General features: G+C 43.0%; 1 protein-coding gene across 1 annotated transcript in view; it reads left to right on the plus strand.

Moving 5' to 3' along the window:
• The window catches only part of tbx15 (T-box transcription factor 15), a 36,574-nt gene extending 18,124 nt beyond the window's left edge, over positions 1–18,450 (plus strand). Inside the window, exons 4-8 of the mRNA XM_006639213.3 lie at positions 2,367–2,538; positions 7,799–7,966; positions 10,795–10,859; positions 13,489–13,586; positions 16,454–18,450. Coding sequence (XP_006639276.2) covers positions 2,367–2,538; positions 7,799–7,966; positions 10,795–10,859; positions 13,489–13,586; positions 16,454–17,238 — 1,288 coding nt within the window. The 3' untranslated portion in view covers positions 17,239–18,450. The remainder of the gene's footprint in view (positions 1–2,366; positions 2,539–7,798; positions 7,967–10,794; positions 10,860–13,488; positions 13,587–16,453) is intronic.
• The last annotated feature ends 9,154 nt before the right edge of the window (positions 18,451–27,604 follow it).

The raw sequence follows: 27,604 nt of genomic DNA on the forward strand, positions 1-27,604 counted from the left end.
TGCTTTTCTGCCAGAAGCCCATTTCACTGTTTACTGATTATAAAACTTAGTTGAACTTAGTAGCGGCAATACTACAGCACTTTAATGCCTTTTAAAAGCGACTGTGTATTCACACAATTGCTATTCAGCTACAGTACGTTAGTAATAATAATTCTTTACACGTATATAGCGCTTTTCTGGACTCTCCACTCAAAGCACTTTACAGGTAATGAGGAATCCCACTACCACCACCAGTGTGCAGCCCCACCTGGATGATGCTCCAGTCCTCTCCCCTCACTCCAGCTCTCAGTGGGGAGGAGAGCAGAGTGATGGAGCCAGTTCGTAGTTAGCAGATGCACAGTGCAAGCATATGATGTAATTTAATCATGTGAGAACCTCTCGTAGAACTGTGATTCCTGCCCAGTACCTTTCCTGTAGTTTATTTTGAAGCAGAGATGCGTCTGTTTCAAGACTCCAAGAAACAGACATGCACATTCGCACCCCTTGTCCACTGACACTGCCGCCAGGAGCTCAGAGAGCACCGCGCGGACTCGGGCGCTTCTGCACGTGCTCCTGGGTGCTCTCCCACGAGCCTGGCATGTGCCTGCTGCACACACGAACGAGCTCACACAGCAGGGACTGGCAGCGCTGCGAGACGGGGGGACCTGCCGACACGCTGCTTGGGCGGAGATGCATGTGTGTGGACCAAGAGCGGGAGGAGGTGGGGGGCCATCTGTCCAGGATTGTGTCACACAAGCCCGGATCTTTATTGATTGTGCTTGTGCCAGATGGCAGATTTATGAAAGATGAAAGAGACTAATCAAATTTCCAGTTCTGTTTCAGCTTAGGTCTCTCCTTTAACACTTTCCCTGCTACTCAGCCCATAACCCTAAACAGAACTTCACACAGGAAATTATAGAAATGCCTTGAATTCTCCGCAGGGGAGCGTTTAATACTTGTAAGCAATAACAAAAGGTGAAATGAGAGTTTTGTCAATTTGACCATTTAGTGTCAATTTTGGCAGAGGGGCGAAGCTAAGCTTTTTCAACTGCTAGCATGGCCAGAACTAAAGTCAAACAGCTGCTCCTCTGCTAGCAGCAATATCTCATTCTTGCAATTTGCTGGAGGAATGCTTTGTTTTGGGAGGGGCAGAACGTACTGATCGTTATATGCATTTTCAGAATTCGGAAAGTGAATAAAATCCTATTTTTGCAAAAGCTATGGTGGAAGTGAATTAAGAATACAATTTTTAACAGTTCCCAAATGCTAAAAAAATTACACACACTGGTTTTTCAAGGTCTGCAGGAATGCCAGTAAAGCATACATGAGTAATCTTACTCTGTATGTAAGCTGTCATCCCAGTTTCTTTCTTATGTGTTATATTCTTGAATACTTGTGCAGGGTTTACATTTCTGCAACTCAGGTTTTGAATAATTTTTAAATGAATCCATGTGACGTGATTTGTTTCCAGTATGATCATTCCTGAGAGTGACAAAATATCGTTATTTTAAGAAACAAAAACTTAAAAACTTTTACTAAAGAAATATTTTAGCACTGCCGTGAACTCAAACCTTTATGTCGGCCAGGTGTTGTGTTAGAAAAAAAAAATCAAACAAAAAAGTTATTAGTCTTGCTGTGGAAGTAGAAAAGGTAATACCCGAATCCTTCCCTCACTCGAAAAAGGTCGTTTATCAATGCAGCTCTTTAACACTCACAGTACATACTTCGTGACCACTGTTGCCAAGCACTGCAGACTGGTAAAAATAAAACGGACCTTTGAGTCCTGCTTGTGAAAACTGAGGTTCCTCCAGTGCCCATGACAGAGGCTGGGGACGCTGGCCCGGTGTGGACCCTGCTTTGTGCACATCCCACTGTCCCACTGTCCTGCAGTCCTCCAGTCCCACTGTCCTACTGTCCCGCAGTCCTCCAGTCCTCCAGTCCCACTGTCCCACTGTCCCGCAGTCCCTCAGTCTCATTGTCCCCAAGTCCCCCAGTTCCTCAGTCCCACTGTCCCACTGTCCCCAGTCCCCCTGTCCCACACTGTCCCACTGTCCCACTATCCCCCGGTCCCCCAGTCCCCCAATTCCCCAGTCCTACTGTCCCACTGTCCCCCAGTCCCCTAGTCCTACTGTCCCACTGTCCCCCTGTCCCCCTGTCCCCCAGTCCTACTGTCCCAATGTCTCACAGTCCCACTGTCCCCCAGTCCCCCAGTCCTACTGTCCTACTGTCCCAATGTCCCACAGTCCCACACACAGGTACTCGGTGGTACAGCATGTGGGGAGCTGCTCTCTCCAGGGGTGAAGCAGCAGCAAGGATGTGAGCACAGACAAGAGGGGCTTCCCTGCGGTTCCTCTGTTAACGGCCGTGTTCGTCTTTCTGGGCTCCAGGTACGTGTATCACAGCTCCAAGTGGATGGTGGCGGGGAACGCGGACTCCCCAGTCCCCCCGCGTGTCTACATTCACCCCGACTCCCTGGCCTCCGGTGACACCTGGATGAGGCAGGTGGTGAGCTTCGACAAGCTGAAGCTCACCAACAACGAGCTGGACGACCAGGGACACGTGAGTGAGCGCGCACCGGCTCTTGTTCAGGACGTGCACGCTCAGACATCGCAGGGCCCGGCCCGCGGGAGCGCTAGGCCCGGCTTCTCTCAGACGAGGGCTTGCCGAGCTCCACTGAACTGCAAACACGAACACGGAAGCTTTAACGAGTTTAATAATGGTTTGTCTGCCCGTCTCTCTGAACCTGTCTACTTACGAGTTCTGTGCTGTACTGTGCATTGGTATGAAGTGGCTCTGAAGGGTTAAGTAAGGATATGCTATTAGGTCCACCATAACAACAGACTGCCTGTCTGCCAGGAAACTAAATGTGTGCTCCAATCAATTTGACACATACTGTATATCCTTTACATTCCTAATGTTGTTATTGAATATTCCCTGCTTTTATTGAATGCGTTGGGTATCAGTGTTGCTTGCATTAGTTCCCTACCCCCCTGTGCAGTTTATATAAATTGGCGTGAAAGATGGAAAGAAATGTATTGAGTGTCCCCACTAAATAACACTCCATATTTATAAAGAGAAACTGTAATTCATTGCCTTTAAGAAATTAGATCTTCGTCAGAAGGGTTTTACTGACAAGAAACAGAGGGGTGGGTTTGAAAACTTGTTTTATCGATATCATTTTACTTTAATTCTCTTCTTGGCTATTTCTTTCTAAACCGTGAATGTTTTGGTCCTGTGTTTTCGAAAAAAAGGACTGCGGTCAGATTTGAAAACTTGAACGGATTGCCGTTGATCTTTAATAATAACAACATCAAGAACTCACAATTATCGCAAAGGAACCCGTGATGCTTCGCATACAGAAGGAGCTACACAGCAGAGTCTGTGGAGAAGGGAGAAATGGCTTTGAGGAGAGTCCGATTTCTTGATTGAGTGAGGACATGAGGTTTAACACTTCTGTTAGCATGAGCAGTGCCATGGGATCTCTGATGGCCACGCTGTGGGGCCCTTGGTTTATCATGTCATGCAAAGGATAGTATTTCCTACTGCAGTGTGTCTCCAGACACATCACCGAGGCACTGACTGAGGAAATTCAGCATCGCCCTGGGTTCAGTTCCTGGGCTGCTTCATGGAGTTTATCTGATCTCCCTGTATTAGCGCGGGTTTTCTCTGGGTGCTCCAGTTTCCTCCCACATGCTGGTAAGTTTATTGGCTTCTGGGAAAACTGGCACTGGTATGTGTGTGTGTGTGTGTGTGTGTGTGTGTGTGTGTGTGTGTGTGTGTGTGTGTGTGTGTGTGTGTGTGTGTGTGTGTGTGTGTGTGTGTGTCTGCCCTGCGATGGCCTGCCTTGCTCCTGTTGCTTGCTGAGATAGGCTCTAGTTCGCCTGTGACCCTGAATTGGATGAAGCCGTTCCAACACAGATGGATGAATAGAAGGTTCAAAGGGAATAGTGCCACCTACTGGTCCACTAAAGCCACATACAGCAGCGACCTGATATTTCTTAGAGGTTTACATCCCAGTACCGACCAAGCCCAGCCCAGAGCTTCTGACCACATGCTTCCTCGTCTGCTACTAATCATTATGTTCACTGTTTTTGCTCTATTATAAATTATCTGGTTGTGACTTTTATGTAAATGACATATTGAGCAATCTCTCCCTGTAGAATCAGGGGAAGTACTAGAAAAAGCTTTAAACAGCTTCCTCTGAAAAACTCTGTGCACCTCAGTGCTGACTGAGATGTTTTTTTCCCTGGGTTCTGGGCCAAGACAGATCAAAACAGCATTCTCTAGTTGCTCTGATCTAGGAGTGCAATTTCAGGTTCCTAGTGGAAAAAAAAAAACAGCAATCAGAGTCGCTAATGGTTAACACATTGAGAGACTGATTCTCGGTGTGTAAGGTGTTTGATAATAATTATTGTCCACTGTATCAGACTAGGAAAGCAAGATTTTGTGTTTTCGGACTACTGAAATTCCGCTTTTTGGTTTTTATAAAAAAGCATGGTCTGAGATCTGCTTCTACATGATTTAAGTAAAAAGTATTTGGCAGGCGTTGTAGGATTTAACAGTGTGGTCTGTCATCCTTCAGATAATTGAATTGTTTGTTTAGAAGATGGGGAATTGAAGAGATTAAACTCATGTTTAAAAAAATAAATTTGCTGCCACTATTTAGCCATTTGTGGTAAGTAATTGCTGTTGCATTTCCGAGCTTCTTCGTGGCACTGTTGATGTGCTGTAAAGACCCAGCTCTGATGAGTGCAGAGATCTGAGCACCATGCTGATTGCAAAGGCTGACACAGATTCTGGTTTCATGAGCTGCTGCTGTGTTCCTTACAGGCTGCTCTTGTTGTTGCTGTGAGATCATTATTTATTAATAGTACTATATTACCCAAAATGTGATATACGGTGCATTTGAAAATGCTGCTTCAAGTAGATCATCGAGAAAGATATTTGTATGTTTTATCATGTTATTGTTTGTTTTGTATTCATTTTTTGTTGTTGTTCTCAGTTTTTATTTTGGAGTTTGGTGGCAAACCAAACTTCTTCCCAGGTTGACAAGAAATACTAACAAATAAAAATAAACTCTGAAACATCCCTTTTGGATAGCAAAGGTGTTCTAAATATCCATCTCCGGCTTCAGCAGTCAGTCAGAAGTGGGTCCTGGCTTGTGAATAGTATCACAGCAGCTGTTTATTGTGTCAGATACAGAGATAGAAACAACAGCAAAAACAACTTTTGATTAATGTGGCACCTCTCTTGACAGCTCTTTACAGAAACAGCACAGCCCAGCTCTATTAATAAGCCTCCATTTTACAAGTTCAAGACAGAATGAATTCTTATTTTCGGCGGTAACCTGGAGATTAGCAAAGTATTTTACTTTTAAATAGTTTGCTCAAGGGAAGAACTGCAGCACCCTACGCAGGACTGAACCTTTACTCTTCTTTTACTGTTGTCAAGAGAAATGACCTCCGTTTTGATTTTCCTTAGAACCATGCCGATTACTTTGGGGTCTTGTCCATGGTGCATGCCCACTCAAACACAACTGCTAGCCTCTTTATCAGATATGCATTGATTTGGCACATGTGGCACAGCAAGGCGACAGACTCCCTATTTTTGTCTACTGAAAATCAGCCTGCGCAAGACGAATGTCGCTGTGGTAAAGAAATGCTCCAAATTGGCTTTGAGCAAGCATCTGTGGTCAGCAGAAAGGTTCCAGTGAGCCATTTGTCAGCCGTTCTAGTTATCCTGCGAACCACAATCTGCGGTGTGTCCTGTAGGCTGACCCATACTCAAGGCACGACGTCTGATTATCAGCAAAAATGGGAAATATTCTTAACTTTATTGCTTTGAGTATGTAAATAATTTAGAACATGCTACTACTACTAATACTTAAATCGAATCCATAGGTTTTTATTTTAAGTGGATAAAGTAGCATCCCAGTAGAAAAACTTTGTGTTGCAGTAGTTATTCTCAAAGGCTGTCCAGTTTGTATGATGAGTGATGTCACAAGGAAGGTGCTATTTCTAGCTGCATTGTGATTCTGGACTGTACCTCCACATCACAGCTGACTAATTGAAAAACTTGTATCAGCTGCAAACTCCACCTCCAGTACACATTCTCTTGTGGAGCTGCTGTGCCATTCTGTCTGGTGTCAGTAGTGGCCCTCTAGAAAGTATGTTAAATGGTTGTGCAGTGGAGACCCTCAATACCCTTGTGATATGAAAATCCCAGAAGAAGCATAACACACATTTCACATTTATAGTAATGTAAAGCTTTATGTCAATTTATCCAGGAGATCACAAAAATAGTTGCTTGGAGACATTGAAAATATATATTCATTTTTAAAAATATCTACATTTTTGCCTGTTATGGTGAATTAAAAACAATTTACTAACCTAAAAAGCAAGGATGATGAATTTTAAAACTGTTTTTTTCTGGCTATTAAAGCTCGGTTCTTTTTTTTTCTTATTTTAGATATTGGTGAGGCTAACCTGTTTCAATGTTTTTTATGGTGTATTTTTTATTGAACTCCCATATTTTAACCACGAAGCAACACAGAAAACGGTGTTACCTTTGACAAGACATCTCCGCCATGAAATGTACTTTTGTTCTTGAAACCAAAAACTTAGATATACATTTTCCTCCAACCTCTAACTTTGCATTAAGTAATAAAACAGGGGAAATGCAAGACAGCAGCAGTATAAGCTGACCAGCAAAAACTGTTTTGCTTCAGTTCCTCTGCCACGTTGTTCGAATTTAGCAGATCTGGCTTAGGTTTATTTTAGGTAGGGCTGAGGTCTAAGTCCCAAATTGGGATTCCCTTGAGGCAGACATACAGAGGGGGGGTGGCCGGTATATTAAATTTACTGTCACTATTTTTGCACTGCTTTCAAAATGTCTTTTTGTTTGACCCTATGGTCCCCAGCAGTACAGGGGGACATGTGCTCACTTTTCCACTAATTAAAAACAGAGACAGAGACTGGAGGGGATGTTAAACTATCCATATTTTACAGAACAGTTCTAGTGTGAAATCTCCGCATTCAGTACTCATTTTCCACTTTGAATGGCGATGTGAGGTATAATTCCTGAATTTACTCTTTCTCCCCTCATGTGATCTGTCGCAATGTGGACACAGAAGTTTCAACACAAGAAAGCGAAACAGTTGGAGGTCCTGTAAAAACACACACACTCTTAAGCATTTATTTTTTTATTTCAAACATACACCCGCATTTGGAGTAAGTGACTCATTAACACTCAATCTCGGTATGTCCCAGGCAGTGAGAACTTGCTTAGAAAACTCTCGATTATGCTGTTGACACCAAATTACTTGGAAGGCTCCAGAATTACAAGACAAAATATTTTTATATCACATACATTATATAATCAAATAACCACGTTGGGTTTCACCATTTATAATGTTTCCTAGTTATGTTATCACAGCGAAAACATTCTGCTCAGTTGCTCAATTATAGCAAGAGATTTTGTGGTTTTAAGCCAGATCTTCTGTACAAATCCTCTCAATATATCAGCTGGTTAATGTAAAAAAGACTGTACTGTAAATTGTAAATAATGAAGTTATTTTGACAATATAATAACATAGTATCTTTCCAACAAACAGACCTCGGCTAAAAATCAGAAGAACAAAAAAAATGAGATGGGTACACATGATGTGAGCCAGTCTGGCTGTGTTTTTAAAGACAGACCCTTGGTAACGGAAATGGCCACGTGTGTGGACCTGCCTCTGAGTTAGAGTTCTTCCCAGAGCTGCCGAGTCGTCTACACCCGGGTGAGGGCTCGCTCTCGATAATCGGCTTATTCCTTGCAGATCATCCTTCACTCCATGCACAAGTACCAGCCCCGTGTGCACGTGATCCGCAAGGACTTCAGCAGTGACCTGTCCCCCACCAAGCCCGTCCCCACTGGAGAGGGGGTGAAGACCTTCAGCTTCCCCGAGACGGTGTTCACGACCGTGACGGCCTATCAGAATCAGCAGGTGAGAGCAGGCGGGCAGCAGCGTTGCCAACGGTGGGGTGCACAGGAAGAGTCGCGCGCCAGGGAGGGCCATGTTCGTTAGGTTCCTATGAGCTGAGCGATCCCACAGGCCAGCCCCGGCTGTCCTCGAGAGCCTCGCCGGCCTGTCCTTCTTCTCCAGTGCTGCACGAAGATGGCTCCGGCTCCAGGGGTCGGCATCTGAGATAAAGGCCCTGAATGACTTCTGTAGTTCCAGAGTTCCTCCTCATTTGTTTCTGGCTGAAAATTCCTCTCGTCTCCTTGACCTGTCCACAGGCTACACAACTTTCAGATCACCGTCCTGCTGGCTCTCGTCCTGACACCGTTCTCCATGATGACTTGCTATGTAGTAGAACATAAAGTCATAAATAATTTGATGATTGTTTAACAGGGCCTATTTTAAATAAACCCCCCCCCCCCAAAAAAAAAAAAACCCTGAATGTCCTGCTGAGCACCCATTTATCACTTGGAGCTTAAAACGCTTGAGTATGAAGTGAGTTTTATTTCTGGAAAGCACACTTTGCCCTCACTTATACAAAATAGGAAATGAGAGCTCGTTTGTCATGGTCTGAGACAGAGACGAGGCTGTCCAGAGGTGAGCATGAGCCCACATCCCCGTTAGCCGGGATTTAAATGAGGGAGGATTTACAGCCTCATTTCCTGCTTTTACGATGGAGGACATTGAATCCCTAAGATCGAAAGCCTGAGCCTGGAATTTCCCTTCAGAAGGTTATAGCGAAAAAGCATGTCCAGCGCTTAAAAAAAAGGAAAGAAACTTAGTGGATACCGAGATAAATAATTCCAAGGTGAGAAGCCCCCTGCCATAATAACAGGGATTACATATACGTACAGTGTAGGTATACGTTACATTTTCAAATTGTGATCACTTGTTAATCACCTGGTTTGTATATTTCTTCCTGTAGGGTAGTGGGTGTAGTTATTGTGAGCCAGTTGTGAAGGACCACAACTGATGGGAGTTCTGTACTTCCAGCTGGTAATTTGCAGGTTCAAAAGCCCAGTGAAGGCAATGCTGTTGTACTCTTCAGCAGGGTGCTGAATTTTACCAGTAAAATATGCAACTGTACAAAATGGGTGCAAATGTAAGTTAAAAAGTGTCAGCCAACTAAAATATAAATGCTCTCCTGTAATTTCTGAGAGTTTTGTTTACTGACTGTATGCGGAGTTCAGATTCTTGGGTCGTATTTCTTTTTCACTTGAAAATATAGTTTGCACAGATTAAATTGCTGGACCTCGCAGCTTTTTCTGAGCTATATTTTTATATTAGGTGGTTATTTTATGACATGTTGTCTTCTTTGTGTGAGAATTTGGAATTGCTATTTACTTTTACTTCTCTGCCCAACCCGTTCTGAACAGCCCTTTGTTAATCAGCTTAGACACCAGCCCCTTGTGACTTCCTGCCAGCTCAGCAGCTAGCACTGGGGGTGCACAGGTGTGTCTCGCTGAGCTGCGGCCTCCTTGCTGGACACCTCTGGGCTCAGCCTTGGTGTTTCTCACTTAATAACTTCACATTAATAATAACCTTTATTTCTAAAGCGCCTTTCCAAACCCAGGGAAGCTGTACACCATGAACAAAAGAAAAGTACAATGAGAGTAAGTGGAAAAAAACAAAAGCATACAGGTTGTTACCAATTGACTGTAGGCAATCAGACATAGACCTTGGTACAAGGTATGTTTTAAGTTCAGATTTATAGAAGTTGTCTCTCGTAAAGTCTGAGGAAGGTCATTCCACAACACTGGAGCAGCGACAGAGAAGGCCTCAGTCACCGCAAGTCCATGACAAGCAAATGACATGTCGAGGACAGTGTTTCATAACCTTTTTTAATCCCATGGCACACTTACTGTACATCAATACAGCACACCGCCCCCTTCTCCCAACATGCCCTGTGATACACACACATCCCAGGCCCAAGCACATTATGATGAATACTCTGAACCAGCTGATTTCAGTGTGCCCAGCCACACTCCCGGCAGGAACTGGTGACTGCGAGACACAGAGACTCTTGCTCTGCTGCTCTCAGCCGTTTTGTGTTTCTGTATTTTATATCCTTCAATCTTGAAAAACTTTATTTACACCACACGCTGCTCCCACGTGAACAGTCTTAAGAGTGTGGCCTTTGTCTCGTGTGTATTCACTGGAGGTGTGCTACAACACTTTGGACACTACGCAGAACTCATATATATATACAAAATATCAAACGTGTTCGTTTTAATTACCCTCGTATGTCACACTTCTGGAATTCTGCGGCACAGCGGTTAAGGAGTGAAGGCACACTGGTAAAGAAATGCTGGTTTCGGATGAAGCAATTCCCCTCCTCCCATAACTGAGTGACCTTACTGGCCAAGTCTCTCCAAAGCAAAGTGACTGCCTCCTTGCAAAATCTCCTTGCAAAAGACAAAAGTCTCTCAAGTTCTTTTTCTACAGTTCTGTCTCGATATGTATATAATATGGATTTGAATTGCATTTTATGGAACACTAACTTTCAGCCTAAAATCCTATTAGAATGTGGCACTGCCCGAACAACTGTTTCTGCTGCTCAAGTGATTTACATTTCTCCAGAACCAGTTTGTGCTTCAGCTCTGGTATTGCACTCCTGTGAGGGCTGTGGACTAGATCTGGAGGTTTTTGTGAAAAGAATTTAGAATGGAATTTGCAACCCTTAATCTAGGTTGTTAATGGTATCACTGAGTCCATTTTTCAAACTGATGTATTACGATGAGAATTTGTTTGAAAGAGAAAATTGGTGCATGAAGCTTTAAACCCCTTTCAGAAAGTTTTCTTCCTCTTTTCAGATTACCCGGCTAAAAATCGACAGAAACCCTTTTGCTAAAGGGTTCAGAGACTCAGGGAGAAACAGGTACTGGACACATAATTTATCTATTCTGATATCTGAATAGTGCTACTTGTATGATTGCTTATTTATTTGGCTCATGGTATTTACCAAAACACAAGGAAAAACAATTTAAATGACAGAATTACAGTGAGTTATGTTGTGCATAAAGATACAGTAATAATAAACTTTATTTTATATAGTGCCTTTAAAGGTGGATTTTCAAAGCGATATACAGAATGACAACAACAAAAACAAAAAAATACACAAGATATGCACAATGAAGATACACAATGAGAGGAGACAGTAGACAGGGGATACTGAATGCAGTAGGAGCAGAGGGGTGAAGAACAGAACCAGTTAAGCAAAGGTCCTTCTAAAGAAGAAGGTTTGGAGTCTGGAATGAAGGAGTTCAGAGAAGGTCACTCTCTGATATCAGTAGGTTGCATTGTTTGCAGATTGAAGGATACAATGCAAAGCTGTTGAGGATCTTTGTAATTTTTATAGTGGTGAAGCAATAGCACAGTAGAACGAAAAAGGCCCTCAGCAGGTGTGAGGCAGTACTTGCTGACAACTTACAGATGAGACTCTGAGCAGATGAGTTTTTCGGAGGTGTATGAAAGGAGACGGAAGACGTTATGATGTGTGCAAATCATCTTTGTGGCCGGCAGTTTTTCATATCGATGAGGCTTCTACGCATCACACATTTGCCTAGGTGCTGGAAGTCCTGTACAGTGAGCATCACACCATGACACGACAGTGCTGTAGATTTGTGATCTTTCTCCTGCACAGCAGAGGCTCCAGCTGATCTTTCCTGTCTGTTACATTGGAGGGTTCGCCTCAGAATGATCATGTAACAAGGGAAATGGTGAAACTTACCCACAGCACATGAAAGTACAGCCATCTGGAATACATTATCAACACAGATATTTGAGACATCTTTTTTCATTTTTCAAACAATAGAGGGGCTGATTTATGAACTATTATTAAAATTTTATTGAAAAGAAAACTAAAGATGAAAAGATGTGAGCCTATGTGGATAAAAATCCAGTAAAAAAGACAGAAAGTTTGCAGCTCCCTGCTCAAAATGTGTAATGTAAGGATTACATAATAAAGGTTAAAATCACTGTATTATTTCCCCAACCAAAATGCATTGACTCATTTTTAAATTCCTTTGCAACCATAATTGAAGGACAAGTTTATTTAATGTAATTTAGCCTCAGAAAGGCAGTTCCCCTGCAGCACAGGCTGAAGCTTGGCTGGTATAGCACTGTGATTTACAGCAAGATGATGTACAGTACTAAATTCACAAATATTTTATTTCCACATTTTAGATGAGCATTTTTAAAATTTATTCTACTGTACAATTTCACAAATATCCTACTGACTTTAAACAGGATCCGATAATTGGATCTCTGTGCCAGTACACAACTCTTTAAATATTTGGTTAACATAAATCTTTTAGACTGAAGTAAAACAATATATTCATCCGTTAGCAGCTACATGTATAGAAAATCTCCACGGTGCAAGGCTGCCAGCTGTTCCCAAGGACTGTGTTGATGTTTTTCCTCAGGGAGGATTCCAGTTCAAGTCAAAGTGAAGGAGCACCGTGTTCTCCTGTGTTGTTTAGCTTGGGAGACACTGCAGGTCTCCCTGGATTTCTCTGAAGTCTAATCAGAAACGGCACATCTGAATACGCAGCCCAACCTTGAAAAGCGCCTGTGCTTGAAGTAATGCCATTGTAGTAGACAATCCTTGATACCCGCGTTGGCATAAACATGTCAGGGTGTTTTAGCTGTGCAGCCTTGAGGTTTAATACTTCTGGACCCGAGTTGGCAGTGGAGGCTCAGCATGGATGATCCAGAAGGATACATCTTCATACAAGTGGAGGACTGCTTTGTGAAAGGTTGGAGCTCCCTCTCAGCTGTACTTGTGTACCAGACTGGAACAGGCCTTACAGTAAATTACAAGCGCAGCGCTCAGCTTCGATCGCAGTACACCTCAGCGTTTCAGAACGGGATTCTGTACAGATTCTGAGTTCTGCATGCTGCTCATTCCCTGGGGGAGAGACAAGATGGAGAAACAAGCTCTCACCATGAATGGAATCTCGCACATGTTGTGATCAAAGGTATCTTGAGAAAAGACATCACCGGATCTCGGAGGATCCCCAGGTGATGAAGACAGCTATACCAGGCTCTGTCCAGTGTTGTTTCAGGATTTGCATTTGTTGTCATGAAAGGAGCTTATATTTTACTGACTTTACAAGCATTTTGTGCTGTAGAAGGATTCAGTTTCGTTATTGGTTAAAAACCATATTCTTGGTAAATATTAGCCCCTTTCATAGTTTCATTTGTTCTCTACTTGCATTCATAGGCCAAGCAGTGTACCATCCTTGTCGGCTAGTATTTGTACAAACTAATGTCAAATAGCAGAAGAATTATAACTTATAAAAAAACAATGATAAAACAATTTTCGTTCTTTTACAGAAACCCGACTGGGAAGGTATATAAATCAGTATGGAGTAGGATGGGGACTGGGGAACTGTTTGGAAATGGAATGTCAGGGAGATTTATATGTACAGTAAACTTGGTCCTTTAATGGTTCCCTTCTGGATTGCTCTGCCTCTGACTTTCCTCCCTCTTTTTCTGTCTCACAGAACCGGTCTGGAGGCCATAATGGAAACATACGCTTTCTGGAGACCACCGGTGCGGACCCTCACATTCGAGGACTTTACCACCATGCAAAAACAGCAAGGTGTGTGGGGCCACGGACTGATATGGAGCTTGACAGCCAGCCTGACAGCAGGCTCGTTCAGAGTCGGTCTCCTCTGATGCTCTCCAGGAAAGGCAGTGCTGTAGTATTATATCGTACAAAGGCTTGTATGAAAAACCTTTAATGTAAATATGGGTGAGCCCCCTGATTTCCAATTCCCTAATAAATTAATAAAGCCTAATTAATATGTTCATAATGGCTTAAAGTGAACCAATAAATAACTTCCTGAGTGGCCTCTCTGCCTCTCCCCTCTCCCTCCTCCTCCACATTTCCAGCTTTTGTTCTCCTGTGCTATTTAATCTGTGACGTCTGCCCTGTCTTTCTCACACCCGAAGAAGGCTCCACAGCCGAAATGTTGTGTTTTCTCTCTTCTCTTTTCAGCATGGAATAAACCTTAACTTGTTCCTCTATAGATTATGCATGCTGAAGCAGCTATTTTCCTGAACCACAATAAATAACTAATATTTTTTTTGTACTCCAGCAAGGTTGCACAGTCATATTTAAATCTTTTTTGAGGTCTAAAACAGTTACACCTTTAGAACAAATATAAAATTAAGTCCTATGTGTTGTCTCTGCTGACATTAGCCTGAGAGTGATATGACAGAAATGTTCTTGATGTTTTTCTGATGACTGAGAGAACCACAGATTCTGCCTGATTGCAGTACATCCCTGGAGTTCCAAACCGTGCTTGTCCTTCCCTACAGTCAAGTGTGTTTCTCTTGAGCACCGAAAGGCAAAAAGAGTCTGCCGTTTAGGCTCATCTTCAAAAAGGTGGATGCAAGCTATCATTTAATCTGATACTTTGGGACACATCCACGTTTGTAGCTGATTTTATTGTGTTTGGAACATCAACAGTCTCTTTCGAGTTAATGCAAAGTTTTCTCCTTCATGTTCTCCATGAAAACGCACAGCTGGGTTTAACCTGACATTATGTAGTGCTTATTTTCCCTAGTACACATGAGTGAGAAAACACTAAGCCACGGTCTCCCTGCTTTGCTTTTCTAACAACCTGAAGATGTACCACTCTTGCACTGCTGGCAGTGTTCGTATAATTCTCAGAAATCTCCTGCTCTGTCCAGCAGACATCTGCTCATTGTTAATTAATTTGAACAGACTACATTTTAATTAATCTTTTTTACTTTATGCACTTATGAGCTTTGAACTCGTGGCCTAACTGACTAATCTCTCATGTGTCTAAAGCCCTCTTTTCGTATATGAACGATACAGAAGAACCTTAGGATTTTTTGCATTACGTCACCATAATATCCAACTTATGGCAAAAACACAGCATAGAGTTATTATTGAACACACATGGTGTGAAGACAGGGCAAGCCAAGAGTGTCCTGAATTATTTAATTAGGAAGGGTTTTGAACAACAAAATGAACCCTAGCCAAATTCTCATTAATAAAAATATGTGATTGATTTCCCACAGCTACAACATCATTCCAAAAAGCTTGACATATTGAACATGAAACGGATCCAAGATTTTTTATAAATGCTAGAGAAAAAAATATTGCGTTTTTGGAAAAGATGTAAAGATTTGTTTTCATAGCAGAGGAACACTGAACATGATCCATGTCTTATGTTTCATGCCGTACTAATAGTTTAATTCTTTATTTCTAAACAGTTGCTCAAATTTCAAAAACATACGCCTCTGAGGAAAAACGCAAATCAGTATTACGTATAATTAATTTTATTCTTTGGTAACTGAAACCTACTGGTAGATTAGTGGAAAATATGTGGAAGTCTAATTAAAACTAAGAACAGGAGGCATTTCTTTACCCAAAGGGTTGTGGATGTCTGGAACAAACTACCCAGCCATGTGGTTGAAGTCGATAGCTCGGTTTCTTTCAAGAAACAGCTGGAAAAGATCCTCAGACCATGAAATGGGCTAGATGAGCCTCCTCTAATTTAACCCCCTCTGACTTGTATTCTGTTCTTCAAATGAATCAGATAGAGAGCTGGAGCAGAGGGTTACCACTCCTGAAAGCTTAATGAAATATGTAATGTGAAATGATAATTTCCTAATATAGAATTGTGCTTACAGGAGTCAAACACCATGGTCATTATCGCTCCAAAACTAATTAGGGTACCTTTGAAACCTCTGGCATCGTGCTGGTCTGTATACTGAGACAGCAGTGTAGGGAAGCGGGTAGGGCTTGGTTTGAAAAGGCTCAGATCCCAGGTACTGTAGGTCACTGCTGTTGTCCCCTTTAAAGAGGGACCCAGGTTTGACAGTTGCAGTAAAACGCCTTGCTTTAGGAATGATAACACAATGACGTCTGTAGAGGAATAGGAGGCGGTTAGAAAGCCTGGTCTTGGAACAGATCGCTGTGCAGAGACGGCTCGGTGAGAGAGGGGGGCAGGTGGCCCAGGGAGGAAGAGAAGGAACGACGAAGAGATCAAGAAAGAGATTTAGCGGAAGGCATGGTGGGTTGCAGGAGAGGTAGGCTGAAGTAGTTCAGGCAGGGAGCTGCGTCAGCATGCGTAGGCTGCAAACGAACAAGCTAGGGTTTGTTCCATGCTGGAAAGAGAAGAACAGAAACACAGCGTTTCAGCTGTGGAGCCTTCTACGGGTGTCTCTCTGTCAGGTTGCACTCGGTGGCTGTTTGTCACTGCCCTTCAGTGCTGGGGTACAGATCCCTTCATGATGGCCTTGAATCCAATGGGTCGCCTCACTCATATTTCTGGAATTCGGGCCTAAAGGGCAGCGGCTCCCCTGTCCACCGTAGCAGCACACTGCTGTGTATTCAGCATCAGCACTGGCTGCGGGGCTGTTTTCAGTGATTTTAAATGGCAAGAACAGCAGGAACTAATCGCCCCCAAAATGCGTCTGTTTGCTTCGCAGGAGGAAGCACGGGCACATCTCCAACCACATCCAGCACGGGCACCCCGTCCCCCTCGGCCTCCTCCCACCTCCTCTCCCCTTCCTGCTCACCCCCCACCTTCCACCTGGCGCCCAACACCTTCAACGTGGGCTGCCGGGAGAACCAGCTGTGCAACCTCAATCTCTCTGAGTACCCGGCCTGCGCCAGGAGCAACATGGCGGCCCTGCAGAGCTACCCGGGCCTGGGGGAGGGCTCGTACGGGAGGCTGCAGGCCGGGAGCACCCCTGCCAGCCAGCCCTCCGAGTCCTTCATGCCCCAGAGGACTTCGTCTTTAATCGCCGGGATGCAGGCCAGCCCGGCGTCTCTGCCCAGCAACAACAAGATGGACACCTACAGTGGCCAGCTCGGCTCCTTCCCCCCCTCACAGCTGCAGTACGTCATGCAAGCAGGAGGTTCGGCTTCCAGCTCCTCCTCCTCCCACATGTTCAGTGGGGGTCACATGCAACAGGGATCTTACAACGCCTTCTCCCTTCACAATCCATACAACCTTTACGGATACAATTTCCCCGCGTCCCCCAGGCTGGCCGCCAGCCCAGAGAAACTGACCGCCTCGCAGGGCAGCTTGCTGTGCTCGTCCTCCCCCAGCGGGCCCTTCGGAGACCGGCAGTACCTGGCCAACGGGATGGAGGGGATGCACATGATCGCCAACCCCTCCGGCGCACAGCAGACCGCCAACACCTGCGACAGCCGCCAGTACGGCGCCATGCCAGGGCCATCTTCACAGATGTCGGTGCACATGGTGTAGACGGGGAACCACCCTCACCGGCCTGACTCGCTCGGTTTGCATTTCCCACGTTCTTGCATTGCCCTTTCAGCCGAAGGACGGAGGCATGTCGTAGAGGCAGGCGATGCGTTCTTGGACACGACGGCTTGCCTCGACAGGAGGAGAGACCTTGACAGAACTCTCACGCGTAAACGAACAAAAAGAAGGGATGTTGTTGAACTTGAACTCTTTGTTAAGAAAAAAGGTGTCCAATAGTTGAATAGTTGCTGTGTTCGTCAGTGGTCCACGTCAGTTTGTACTTTCACCCACCTGCCTGACTGAGAAGGACTTAAGGCAAAATCACACCCTGCACTTCAACGGGTTTGCAAAGAAGAAGGGATTTCAAGTAGCCTGTGGGAAAGTGGACAGCAGTGTTGGTGCAATAGAGGAAGAGGAAACCCGTTAAAGCCGACTTTGTCTGGGGTCACAGACCCCTGTCTGAAACACTATCTGACCAGCTTCGCTGCCAAGGGCGAAGAGGCTGGCACTTGCCTTCAAGAAGCCCTGGAGCAGTAAACGCAGACGGACAAGGGTCTCTGCTGCAGAGCTTGAGGAAAGACATGTGTCTGAGGAGGTATTCTGGGAAACTGAAGACTGAAAATAGCCTAGAGCCACAATTTGAAAAAGTGATTTAAAATCCCCAGAAAATGGAAATACACATTCTGCTAAGAGTGGAAAGTGCAGCAATATCTTGGAAAATTCAGCTGAAGAGTATCACAACACTGAACAAGGAGGATGTGAACGTTCAGGAGCACGCCAAAGGGATTATCGGAGATGTACTCTGAAATGTTCTGTATCACCTCTTGAACATGCGGTGCTGTGACTAATTCACAACAGACATTGTCCTGCATCGGTCAGAACTGCCTTCACCGTATGCATTGCTGATTAGTTTAAAATATATCTTGGTGAAAGAAACAAATGCTATGAATTGTGTGCAAATACAAAATAATAAGAAAAAGAATTATTAAAGTATGTTTTGATGTGTTGTAGATAACTGTATTTATGTGCCTAGCAATAATACAATTATATCGACCCCAGAGGCCAGTAAGAGATATATAGGATGCTAAAAATGGAGAGGGAGAGAAAGAGAACTGAAACAAAAAATGCAGGGGTATTCAATAACAGGCCTACTTGTGAACCTGTAAATAGAAGTGCAAAGCACGAAAAAGTTCAATAAACATTATAATTCCTTTATGTGTTTCTTTGATCTGAATAATGGTTTGCTTTTCAACTAGTTTCAAATAAGAAACTGAAATAAAAAACGTAAGGCACTGTCTAGTAATGCACAGCATAAGGAAGATATCTTCCAGCCTGGAAAAACATCATCCACTTTAAAAGGCATGAATTAGGATACTGTATAAGAGGGATTCCTTTTAGCTTTTTTTTACTCACAAAGTTGCATTTTTCAAGCTGTGGATGTCAGATCTGTGCCTTTGGTTGAATTCAAAATCCTGTCACAATGATCAAATGCACACATGTGCCTTTGGGGGAACGTTTTAAAATTAATCACTGATCTGACTATATGATTTCTGTTCTTTAAGGTTAGAAAATATCTGCTGGTCGGGCAATAGCTGATTTTTAACCTCAGCATTTATCTTCAAAAAATTCTAATTCATTCTAATCCTCGATAGCTGCTTTCAAACTGGATATGTAAAGTATGACAAATGTACATGTCACACTGTAAAAAGAGAGTCTTGAGCTGTGAAAAGGCAAGTGAATCGCTGTAAAGTGCCAGAGTAAACGTTTTCAGTTACTGTACATCTTACAACTATCATCAGCGCAGAAACTAAAATCCACCATCACCCGACATCATATACTGTATATGTGTAAATGTTATGAACAATACAAAGTTATTTAACATAATAAAACCGTACGTGTTTTAAAATTAAAATTATCTTTCAGATTCAATATTTGCCCTCTTTTAAATGCAGGATCATTTCTGCATTTGAAATGTTTCTATTTACAGTGCAGAAATGGATCATGGGAATGAGAAAGAAAACTGATCCCCCCCCCAATTAAATAATTAAGTACAGCAGGGCAATGTGAAATACAGTACATAGTGACATATATACAGATTACAGAATACATGCATTATTTTTTGTTTTTGTTTACCAGAAGTGTGGACAGTCCTTTGAGTTTGTAGTTGTGATAAAATGGCAATCATTTCTTCAAAAAGAATTATGGCAAAGCACACAGGCTGATGCACAAAATGATCAACTTAAGACGATCACAGCACCTGTGCAAGAAACCAACGATTTTCTTTACAGTTTAAAAGTCTTTGTGTTACACTCTTGATAATCTTTTTGCTAAAGAAGAGATCAAATATTCTTCGAGAAAAACATGAGCATGTGCCTGTTATGTCTTTTAGAAATATTATATTTCTTCTGTGCAGAGACAGATTTAGTGGAAATACACAATGTGTTTGTGACTCACTGAACTCTGCTCATAATGCACTAATCCCAACATGTTTATTTTTTCATGGGTGAGTAAAACATTTTCAAGTAGTTTGCTTGCAACTGAAATGACGGAAGAAACACTGATGCTTTCATTTGACATACATGTGCAAAAGATTCTTTTCAAGAATAGACCTCCCTCTGAGACTAGATAATCAGGCCTTGAACAGGCGGATTTCTGACACATTAGAGGCAGCAAGACACTCAGTGGTACAGTATATCTGAATATCACTTAACTAGGTGCTATAATATTTGTTCTACTCTTCCATGTGAAACTCTGGTAGGGAGAGCCGATGGACAGTTCGTACATGACACATCAATTACACAGCTGTCCTCTCAACACACAGACCAAAGTTAACATCATTTTTAACAAAATAGCCACATACTTATTTATGAATGTATTGTAAATATTTTGTATGGATGGTCAGATTCTAAACAATGATACACTCATTCAGCTAGAATTCCACAATCTTTACACACATCCATGTATGCTTTCTTGAGTGGCGTGCAAAGTTATTTTCAGGAGTTACTGTAATTGGAATGGAAGAACATGCGAAAATGCCTTTTGCTACACACTTGATCCCTTTCACTGTTCTCTTTTTCTGGTTTAATGTGACCTTCTGTCATCAGATTTCTGGTAAACTGTTGCCCTCTTGTGTTTATTTTGATTTTATGCTTGAGCTTGTAAGCTCAAAATTGTTTTGAACAGCTTATTCTCACAATATCGTTAAGCAACATATATTCCTTCAGTCTGTTATAATATTTAGACCCTTTTGGCACATAACATAATATCACTTAATAAGCAAAAAGATAGCCTCCCCTGAAGAAGGCTCCACAGCCAAAACGTGTTTTCTCTCTTTCCTTTTCAGCCTGTTACTTGTTCCTTTGCAGCCTGCGCATGCTGAAGCAGCTCCCCACCTGAATAAGATAGCCTCTTTGACTGATGGGAAGCAAGGATAACATTCAGATCCTTTCTTATGGGTATGTTTGCCCTCTTGGCATGAATTTCCCTAAATACTGAATAATCTTAAACCTATGTCCCTCCATTATACCTCCATACATGCATTTGACAGCCCAGGCAAGCACTCTTCAGTCAGGTAATACTCAATTCTAAGCATCTAAGAATATATTAAATTGGCAATGCCTATAAAAGTAGTATTGGTCAAATAAAAGATAAAGGCATGAATGATCTTGCTTATCTCTCAGTAACTGCACTGTACACGAGTGTAAAAACCTCTCAAGGTTCATGTTGTTTTCCATTCCAAAGGGGAGAAGGGGCCTGTAGGTTAAATTGGTACTTGATTCAAAGCTTCTCCTCATCTCTGTGTGAAAGAAACAACACTGACCAGTTAATATTTCAGGAAGAAATAACTGCATGTGATTTTTATTGGAAAGGAGAGAAAAAAAAAGATATTTTAGTGCAATGCCCCAGAAACAGGTGGAAGTAATATAAACTGTTGAAACAACTCAGCCCTTGCATGAAGGATACCTGGTGAGCAGGAGGGTAATTTCCACCTGGGTCTTGCACAGACACTGAGGATTATCAGGTTTACACAAATGCAGCCAGTGTCCTGGCACAGTGGACTTCTGAAGAACTTCACTGTTTCGCCAGTGAGCAGCAATGACCTTCTCTCTCAGCAAAGGGGTCTGCATTTCAGCCCTGTGGAATCATGCTGCTGAGGAAATTTGCACTTGAAAAGAGGTTTAGCTCTCCTGCGAATGGTCTGCAGATGTGTGTGGGAACCCCCTGTGCCGGGATACAGCCAAACAGGTGTTAAATGTGTCTACAAGAGGAAAAGCCCGGGCTAATTTTTCACTTGAGTTGGAAAAACATTCACATTGCAGTTCAAACAGGCTTTCAATCAGATAACTGGTGCTGGCTGTTTCAAAGGGATTGTGCAGATGATCTTCTACCAGCTCTTGTGAATTTCAGGGATAGCTGTACTGTAGCTGCAGAGCCTTGTAGCCCCTAAAATGGAAACACAAAGAGGATATCGCACATCTGCAACCTGTGTTTGAAATAAGGATTGTGCGGCGCGCAGGAAGTCCGTTGCAGAATTGCTGCATGTGAAAACGCCCAGTTCGAGCTTGCCATCATTGAACCTGGTTCTGTTACAGTAACGACCCAGTAAGGGCTGAGGTCAGTGACAGTGTCTAGAAACATGTTTCTAAACAATAAGACCCACCCGCAGCGGAGAGGAAACACATCTCGAGTCTGACCCTGCAGTTGGGGAGGCGTGATCGGCAGGTTACTGCAGACGGCTGTTGAAAGCGTGGCTGACAAATCAATTAAAAACACCCAGTTAGGATTGGCTGCAAAGTGTCAACATGCAGCTTCAAGTGATCGTGCATGTGGTGTCCTTGAGCTTTTGCTAAGGGGTATGTTTAAACAAAGTCTGTTTTGCTGGTGTAGTGTAAAGGAACAGGTGTAGAGGTTTATTCCCTGCTGAAAGGAAAAGAAAAGAGACACAATGTTTTGGCTGTGGAGCTTCTTCCTTTGCAGCCTATGCATGCTGATGCAGCTACCTACTCAAGCTAGGCTAGTGTAATATTCAGGTTCTGTAATGTTCTGTATTAAACTCCCAATTCCAAACTATTCACACTGTTTTTATGTTTTGTATGGCGGCAGATCACACTAAGATGAATTAATCTTAGGCTTTTTGGTCAGGCCCTTCAAACACCATTAAGGTGATTTGTCATTAGATCCGCTTAGGGAAGCAAAGTTTTACACTTTCACCTTATGTAACAAACACCGTTATAAACCACAGCATGTCAGTGTAAAAACAAACAAACATAGATTTGTTTTAAATATAAACCCTCTTTGTCTCTTTGTTTTTAAGTCAGTAAGATATACTGTATTTTTGTAAGAAGTAAATACCTGGACAACACAGCAATTATTTTGAAAACAAATTTGAAAAAAAAATGAGTTGGTATTCAGGAAGAAAATATAAAGGTATGTGCGGAAAAGTAGGCACAGCTGTTTGATGTACAATATTTTCTCAATTAATGTTCAACAAATACCTTCAGACGGAACTCAACAGCAGCACCTCACAGTAAAATTAGGTCCTTATGGGGACTTTTGGAATTGACTGTATGGATATGCAGCTCTCGGCTATGAGCAGCAGGGTGCAGATCATGGGTGGCGCAGTGGCACAGGGGTGAGTAGTGTTAGCAGGTGCTCCCTGCCTTGGGCCTGCTGCTTGCCGACTCACCCTGACCCTGGGCTGGAGGAAGTGGACAGAGAATGGGTGGATGGATCTGAGTACATGAAAGCGTGATCATTCATGTCAGATGCACACTATTTAAGGGTCCTTTTTAAATGCAGCTTGCCACCTGGGTCTTGCAGGAGCATACTTGTACCGATGCCGTTTTTTCTGCTTTTAAGCGAGCACGCCAGTGCTGAAGCCCTCTGCGGTGCTCAATTTCAGCCTGCGTTTTCCAGTGCCAGTGAAGTCCGACTGGAGCTGCAGACGCCCTCACCTGCCTCCTGAAATTCTTTTGTGTGGCAAAAGGGGGTTGTTTCCAGTTTAGTGCCGCGGACCGCAGGGCTGGTATCTTCTGCGCTCCGAGAGCAGGCTGGTCACATGGGAATGGAAAACATTTGGCAGCTGATTCCCGAGCCTGTCATCACTGCCAGCGCAGGCCAGGAGGGCCGGAGGAAGGTGGGAGATGGGATGGGAAAGGACGAGGCCTCCATGCCAGCACTCTGTGTGCATCCTCACAAGGGACCGGATCCGCACCCCCAAGACTAGCCAGGAAGCGAGCCCCTGGGGTTCACTGCATTGCTGATTGCAGAGTAGCTCTTCGAGCTTCATTAATGTTGCGTTCAGTGATCATTATTATTGCAAACCTCTTTAGAATGTGATTAGGGTTAACTCTCTAGGTGCTGAAATAACCAATTTTGCCCTTCTCTGTGGTACTGATGGTTACAGGGGATATCATACAGTTTCAGTATAAAACAATTCTCCGTTTAAACTGGTCCTCCGGTACAGTTCAGATCATTTACACTGGGCTAAACAATACAAGGTGAGCTCTGGCAAGCTCAAATGGCACACTGTGGATAACAAGGTTAGGCGGGCGAACAAAAAATAAACTTGAATTTCATCTGGCATGTTCTCCTGGAGTGACAGATTAACAAGCCGTGTCTCGAACAGAATTTGCTCCTGCGTTCCCCACGCTTGACTTTGTTACGCTGTTACCTCGTTCAGAGGAATTTGTAAAACGTCATTAGACAGTGGAAACAACCATAATTCACGCCATTTTAAATACACCAGTAATCCGTCGGATGAAGACTCCCGAAAAATATGTGGGCTACACATGCATCGAATGAATCATTTATATAATGCTTGTCAGAAATGTCTTACTGTAACTACAAGCTTATGCGCATCCGTTAGTTTATAACAAACGTGACCGTCCAACTTGTCACGCCTGTGGAGATTCCACACTTGGGATTCCCGGTTTACTGAGCCACCACTAGACCTCCCTGGCTATAATAAATATGCTGCGTGCGTGCCTGAATGCCAGCATAAAAAATAGCACCACATTCCTCCTCATACTACCAGCCCTGCAACGAAAAAAGCCCAGCCAGCTACAGGAAAAAATAATGCCTTTGACCTTTATTCAAAGCCCTAGTAATTACCCGTTCAACTGCCCGGAAAAATGGCTTTCTATTTCCGAGTTGATAAAACTACTAAGCTTTCTCACCCCTGACCGTCGTTTGGCTGCAGCGGAAACAGGACCTTTCACATACTAGGGACGTAAATGAAAGAGAGGAGCTGAACAATGACATTGCCGCACTTCCAGATCACTGTGTAATCACAGCTAGTTTCCTCTGCCGAGGTCCGTCTGAGCTACCGGCCCTCACTCCTTGAGCTATCAGTCCTCTCTACGCAGACTCGCTGATGCACAACTGCGTAAACGTAAGGTACAGTAGCTCCATCTGCGTGCATACAGCTAATGAAATTCAGGATGTTTAGGACAAAGGTCCTCTTCCAGCTTTCGGATTTAGAAAGAAATGTCAACTGGCTCTCGAAACACCCGATGAAGGATTTTGGTGTAAACCAAATTATTTTTTTAATCGTTTAAAACTTCCTTTACAGCACAAAAGCCGCCATCTCCATTTACGTTTGTTTCCTCCGGCGTTGTGTGCGAAAGCAATTTCTGGGTCTGTACAGCCTATTGAACGCGCATCAGGGGGGTATCGGGTAACCCCTGCTGCTTACAATGTCATTCCGGGACTGGGGCTCCTGGAGGGGGGGAGTGCTTATTGAAACATATGAAACAAAAACTGACTTCAAAAACAAAAAAAAAACAGCCCCCAGTCTCCATGCTTGTTTTCAATTTGCGTAGCAGGTGAGGAAGGACGAATAGGGGTTGCAACTGAAACTCGCTCCAGACTAATGGGAAATCTGCAGATATTTATAGTCGGGAGAAGAAAGAAAGAAAACAATCAAACCACAGCAGCACGGTCAGACATTCCCACAGCTGATTTATCTCGCTTGCCAATAGCGCCGCATTCATCTTCCATAAATTACACAGTGCATGTAAAACATCAATTTTTAGCAGTAACGGTTGTGACAGCACAAGGAGGGCACCAAAAATAAAGTCAACTGCGTGTCTTAATATAGGAGTGATATGAAGTTCAAGTTCGTATGTGCTAGAAGAACAAATAGGCCGATAGGCTGTCTCCCCCTCCCCCCGCTCCCTTTCAGCTCCTTATTGCAATTGGAGGGTCAATAATCTCTACCACCTGTTGCAAAAGGCAATGTCAAGTTAGATTTACGGCTGCAAGGGGACCTAACGCAAGGAACGTTTTAATTGGACCACTTTAACTCGATGCACATTCCGCTTTGAACGTATTAAAAAGCACTAGCAGTGGTTCGAAGAGTTATACCTGCCTGTAACGAGCACTGCTGTTAAAAAGGGGGATGGAAAATTGAACATGTGTAGCAATAAATAGGATAAAGAGGTTTCTGTACCAGATCTGCCAAGCCCTGTCTTATACACAGGTCCGTTTAGATTTCGCGGAGTGCGTAGCGCTTTCTTATACTAAACTATTCACTACATAACAGCAATAGGTTTGAAAGCAAAATGTGTTTATGTTTCTGTATTTTTTTTATCAGTTTTCTTTCCGCTCCCTTTAAGTGCTTTAGCAGAAAAGACAGAAAAGGACATTCTCTTGTGCTTTTTTAAGTGCTGTCGTTTGGACTGATTTTGAACAGGGAGTGTGTGAGACTGTGAAGATTTCCGACTACTCTGTAAAAGACTTTTTCTTTTTTCCTTTGTAGATCTGAATAAAACCCAATACAGAGTATATAATAGATATGTACATCTTTGTTGGCCCACAAAGAACAATATTTACATATACTGGATCATATACAATGCTGTATATGTTACTACATAAAGGTGAAGAATGTAATTCAAGGATGTTATGTTACAATGCACAAAGACAGCTAATAGCTCATTTAGAATATTCAGAATGTATATTCGCGAGATTAAAAAAGTCAGTCCTGTGAAATGTAACCACATGCATTCTTGGTTTCAATGGGAATTAATTCCCCACTTTGTAATTCTAAGAGACAATAAGAGTGAGAAACAAGTTCTTGCAGGTGGCCAGAACAACAACAGCAACAACAATTCAACAATTCCTTACACTTATATAGCGCTTCACAGGTGATAGGGACTCCCCTCCACTAATTCTGCATAAACGCACTTATTTTCTGTCACGCAGAATTTAATTTATGAAAAGCTGACATGTCTGAAATAACGAATTTAACTCATTTTAACATTCATAATTCCATGTTTGTTTTATATAATGCCTTTGAAAGCCATCATGTCAAAATGATTTTTTTAAAGCTCAAAGCAGTTTTCTCAAACTGTCCTGATATAGACTGTGTCCTCTGTGTCTTGCTTTTACTTTTCATAGCTTTATTTTTTTAAAATCGACATAGTGGAATAGTTCCTGAAAAGTAACATAATGAGCGTTAAGCAATTAATATTTGACAGAACTGCAATGGCAGAAGGGTTACATTGCTTGTCAATCAAGCACCGTGCATAGCAGAATGTAAGGAGGAAACTGTGAGGCCTCACAGGAGCCTCTTTCTTCTGGCAATAGTCTGTAAAGAGAGATCACATCCAAGGACACTGCCTCTGCCAGTAGATTTGTTGTAATGTTGTCTGCCAGACTCTGTCTACAGCGTAGTCTACTAAATACCAGCTACTGCCTGTTGTGATCACCTCCACACAGGAGCAAAATTGCGATGAATGAAAACCATTTGTGGACGTACTTGTAGAAACGCCTTTACTGGTGTTTTCATTGGTGTGGGGGATTACTGCGTCCATTAGCATAATTTGAAGACAGTGTGTTGAGTGAAAGGCTTAAAGACTGGAACATTTTGGATTGAGTTTCACAAAAGAACAGCAGTGGATGCAGATAACAGTCTTTGTGTGATCACAAGATGGGAGTTTTTAATTCAATAACCTCATCTCCTGTAGCGGTAACTCATATTATATTTTGAAGTCTTGGAGTGATTATATTCAGTTTGTTACATGAGATTCTTATTCCTGGTACTGTAAGTGTTGGAGCTTTAGGCTGCTTATCCCAGAAACATGGGGAAGACTATAACCTGAATGGGACGACAGTCTGTCACACGTGGACACACGTGGACAATGGGCAATGTATGGACCTGAGTGGACTGGGTGAGGAAATCGCCTCAAACACACTTGTTTAAAACTCCAGTCTTGTGCAGACCTGGGCCCAGAGCTGTGAAGCAGCAATACCACTCACCACACCTGGTGCACAGCATCGTTAGAGACACTGAGTAATTAATGCTGCCAGCTGTTTGTACCTTTATCCAAAGATGTAACTTACACAAGACCCACATTCACTGTGAAAT

The sequence above is a fragment of the Lepisosteus oculatus genome, chromosome 15, assembly GCF_040954835.1.
Source record: "Lepisosteus oculatus isolate fLepOcu1 chromosome 15, fLepOcu1.hap2, whole genome shotgun sequence".
NCBI classification, from domain to species: Eukaryota; Metazoa; Chordata; class Actinopteri; order Semionotiformes; family Lepisosteidae; genus Lepisosteus; species Lepisosteus oculatus.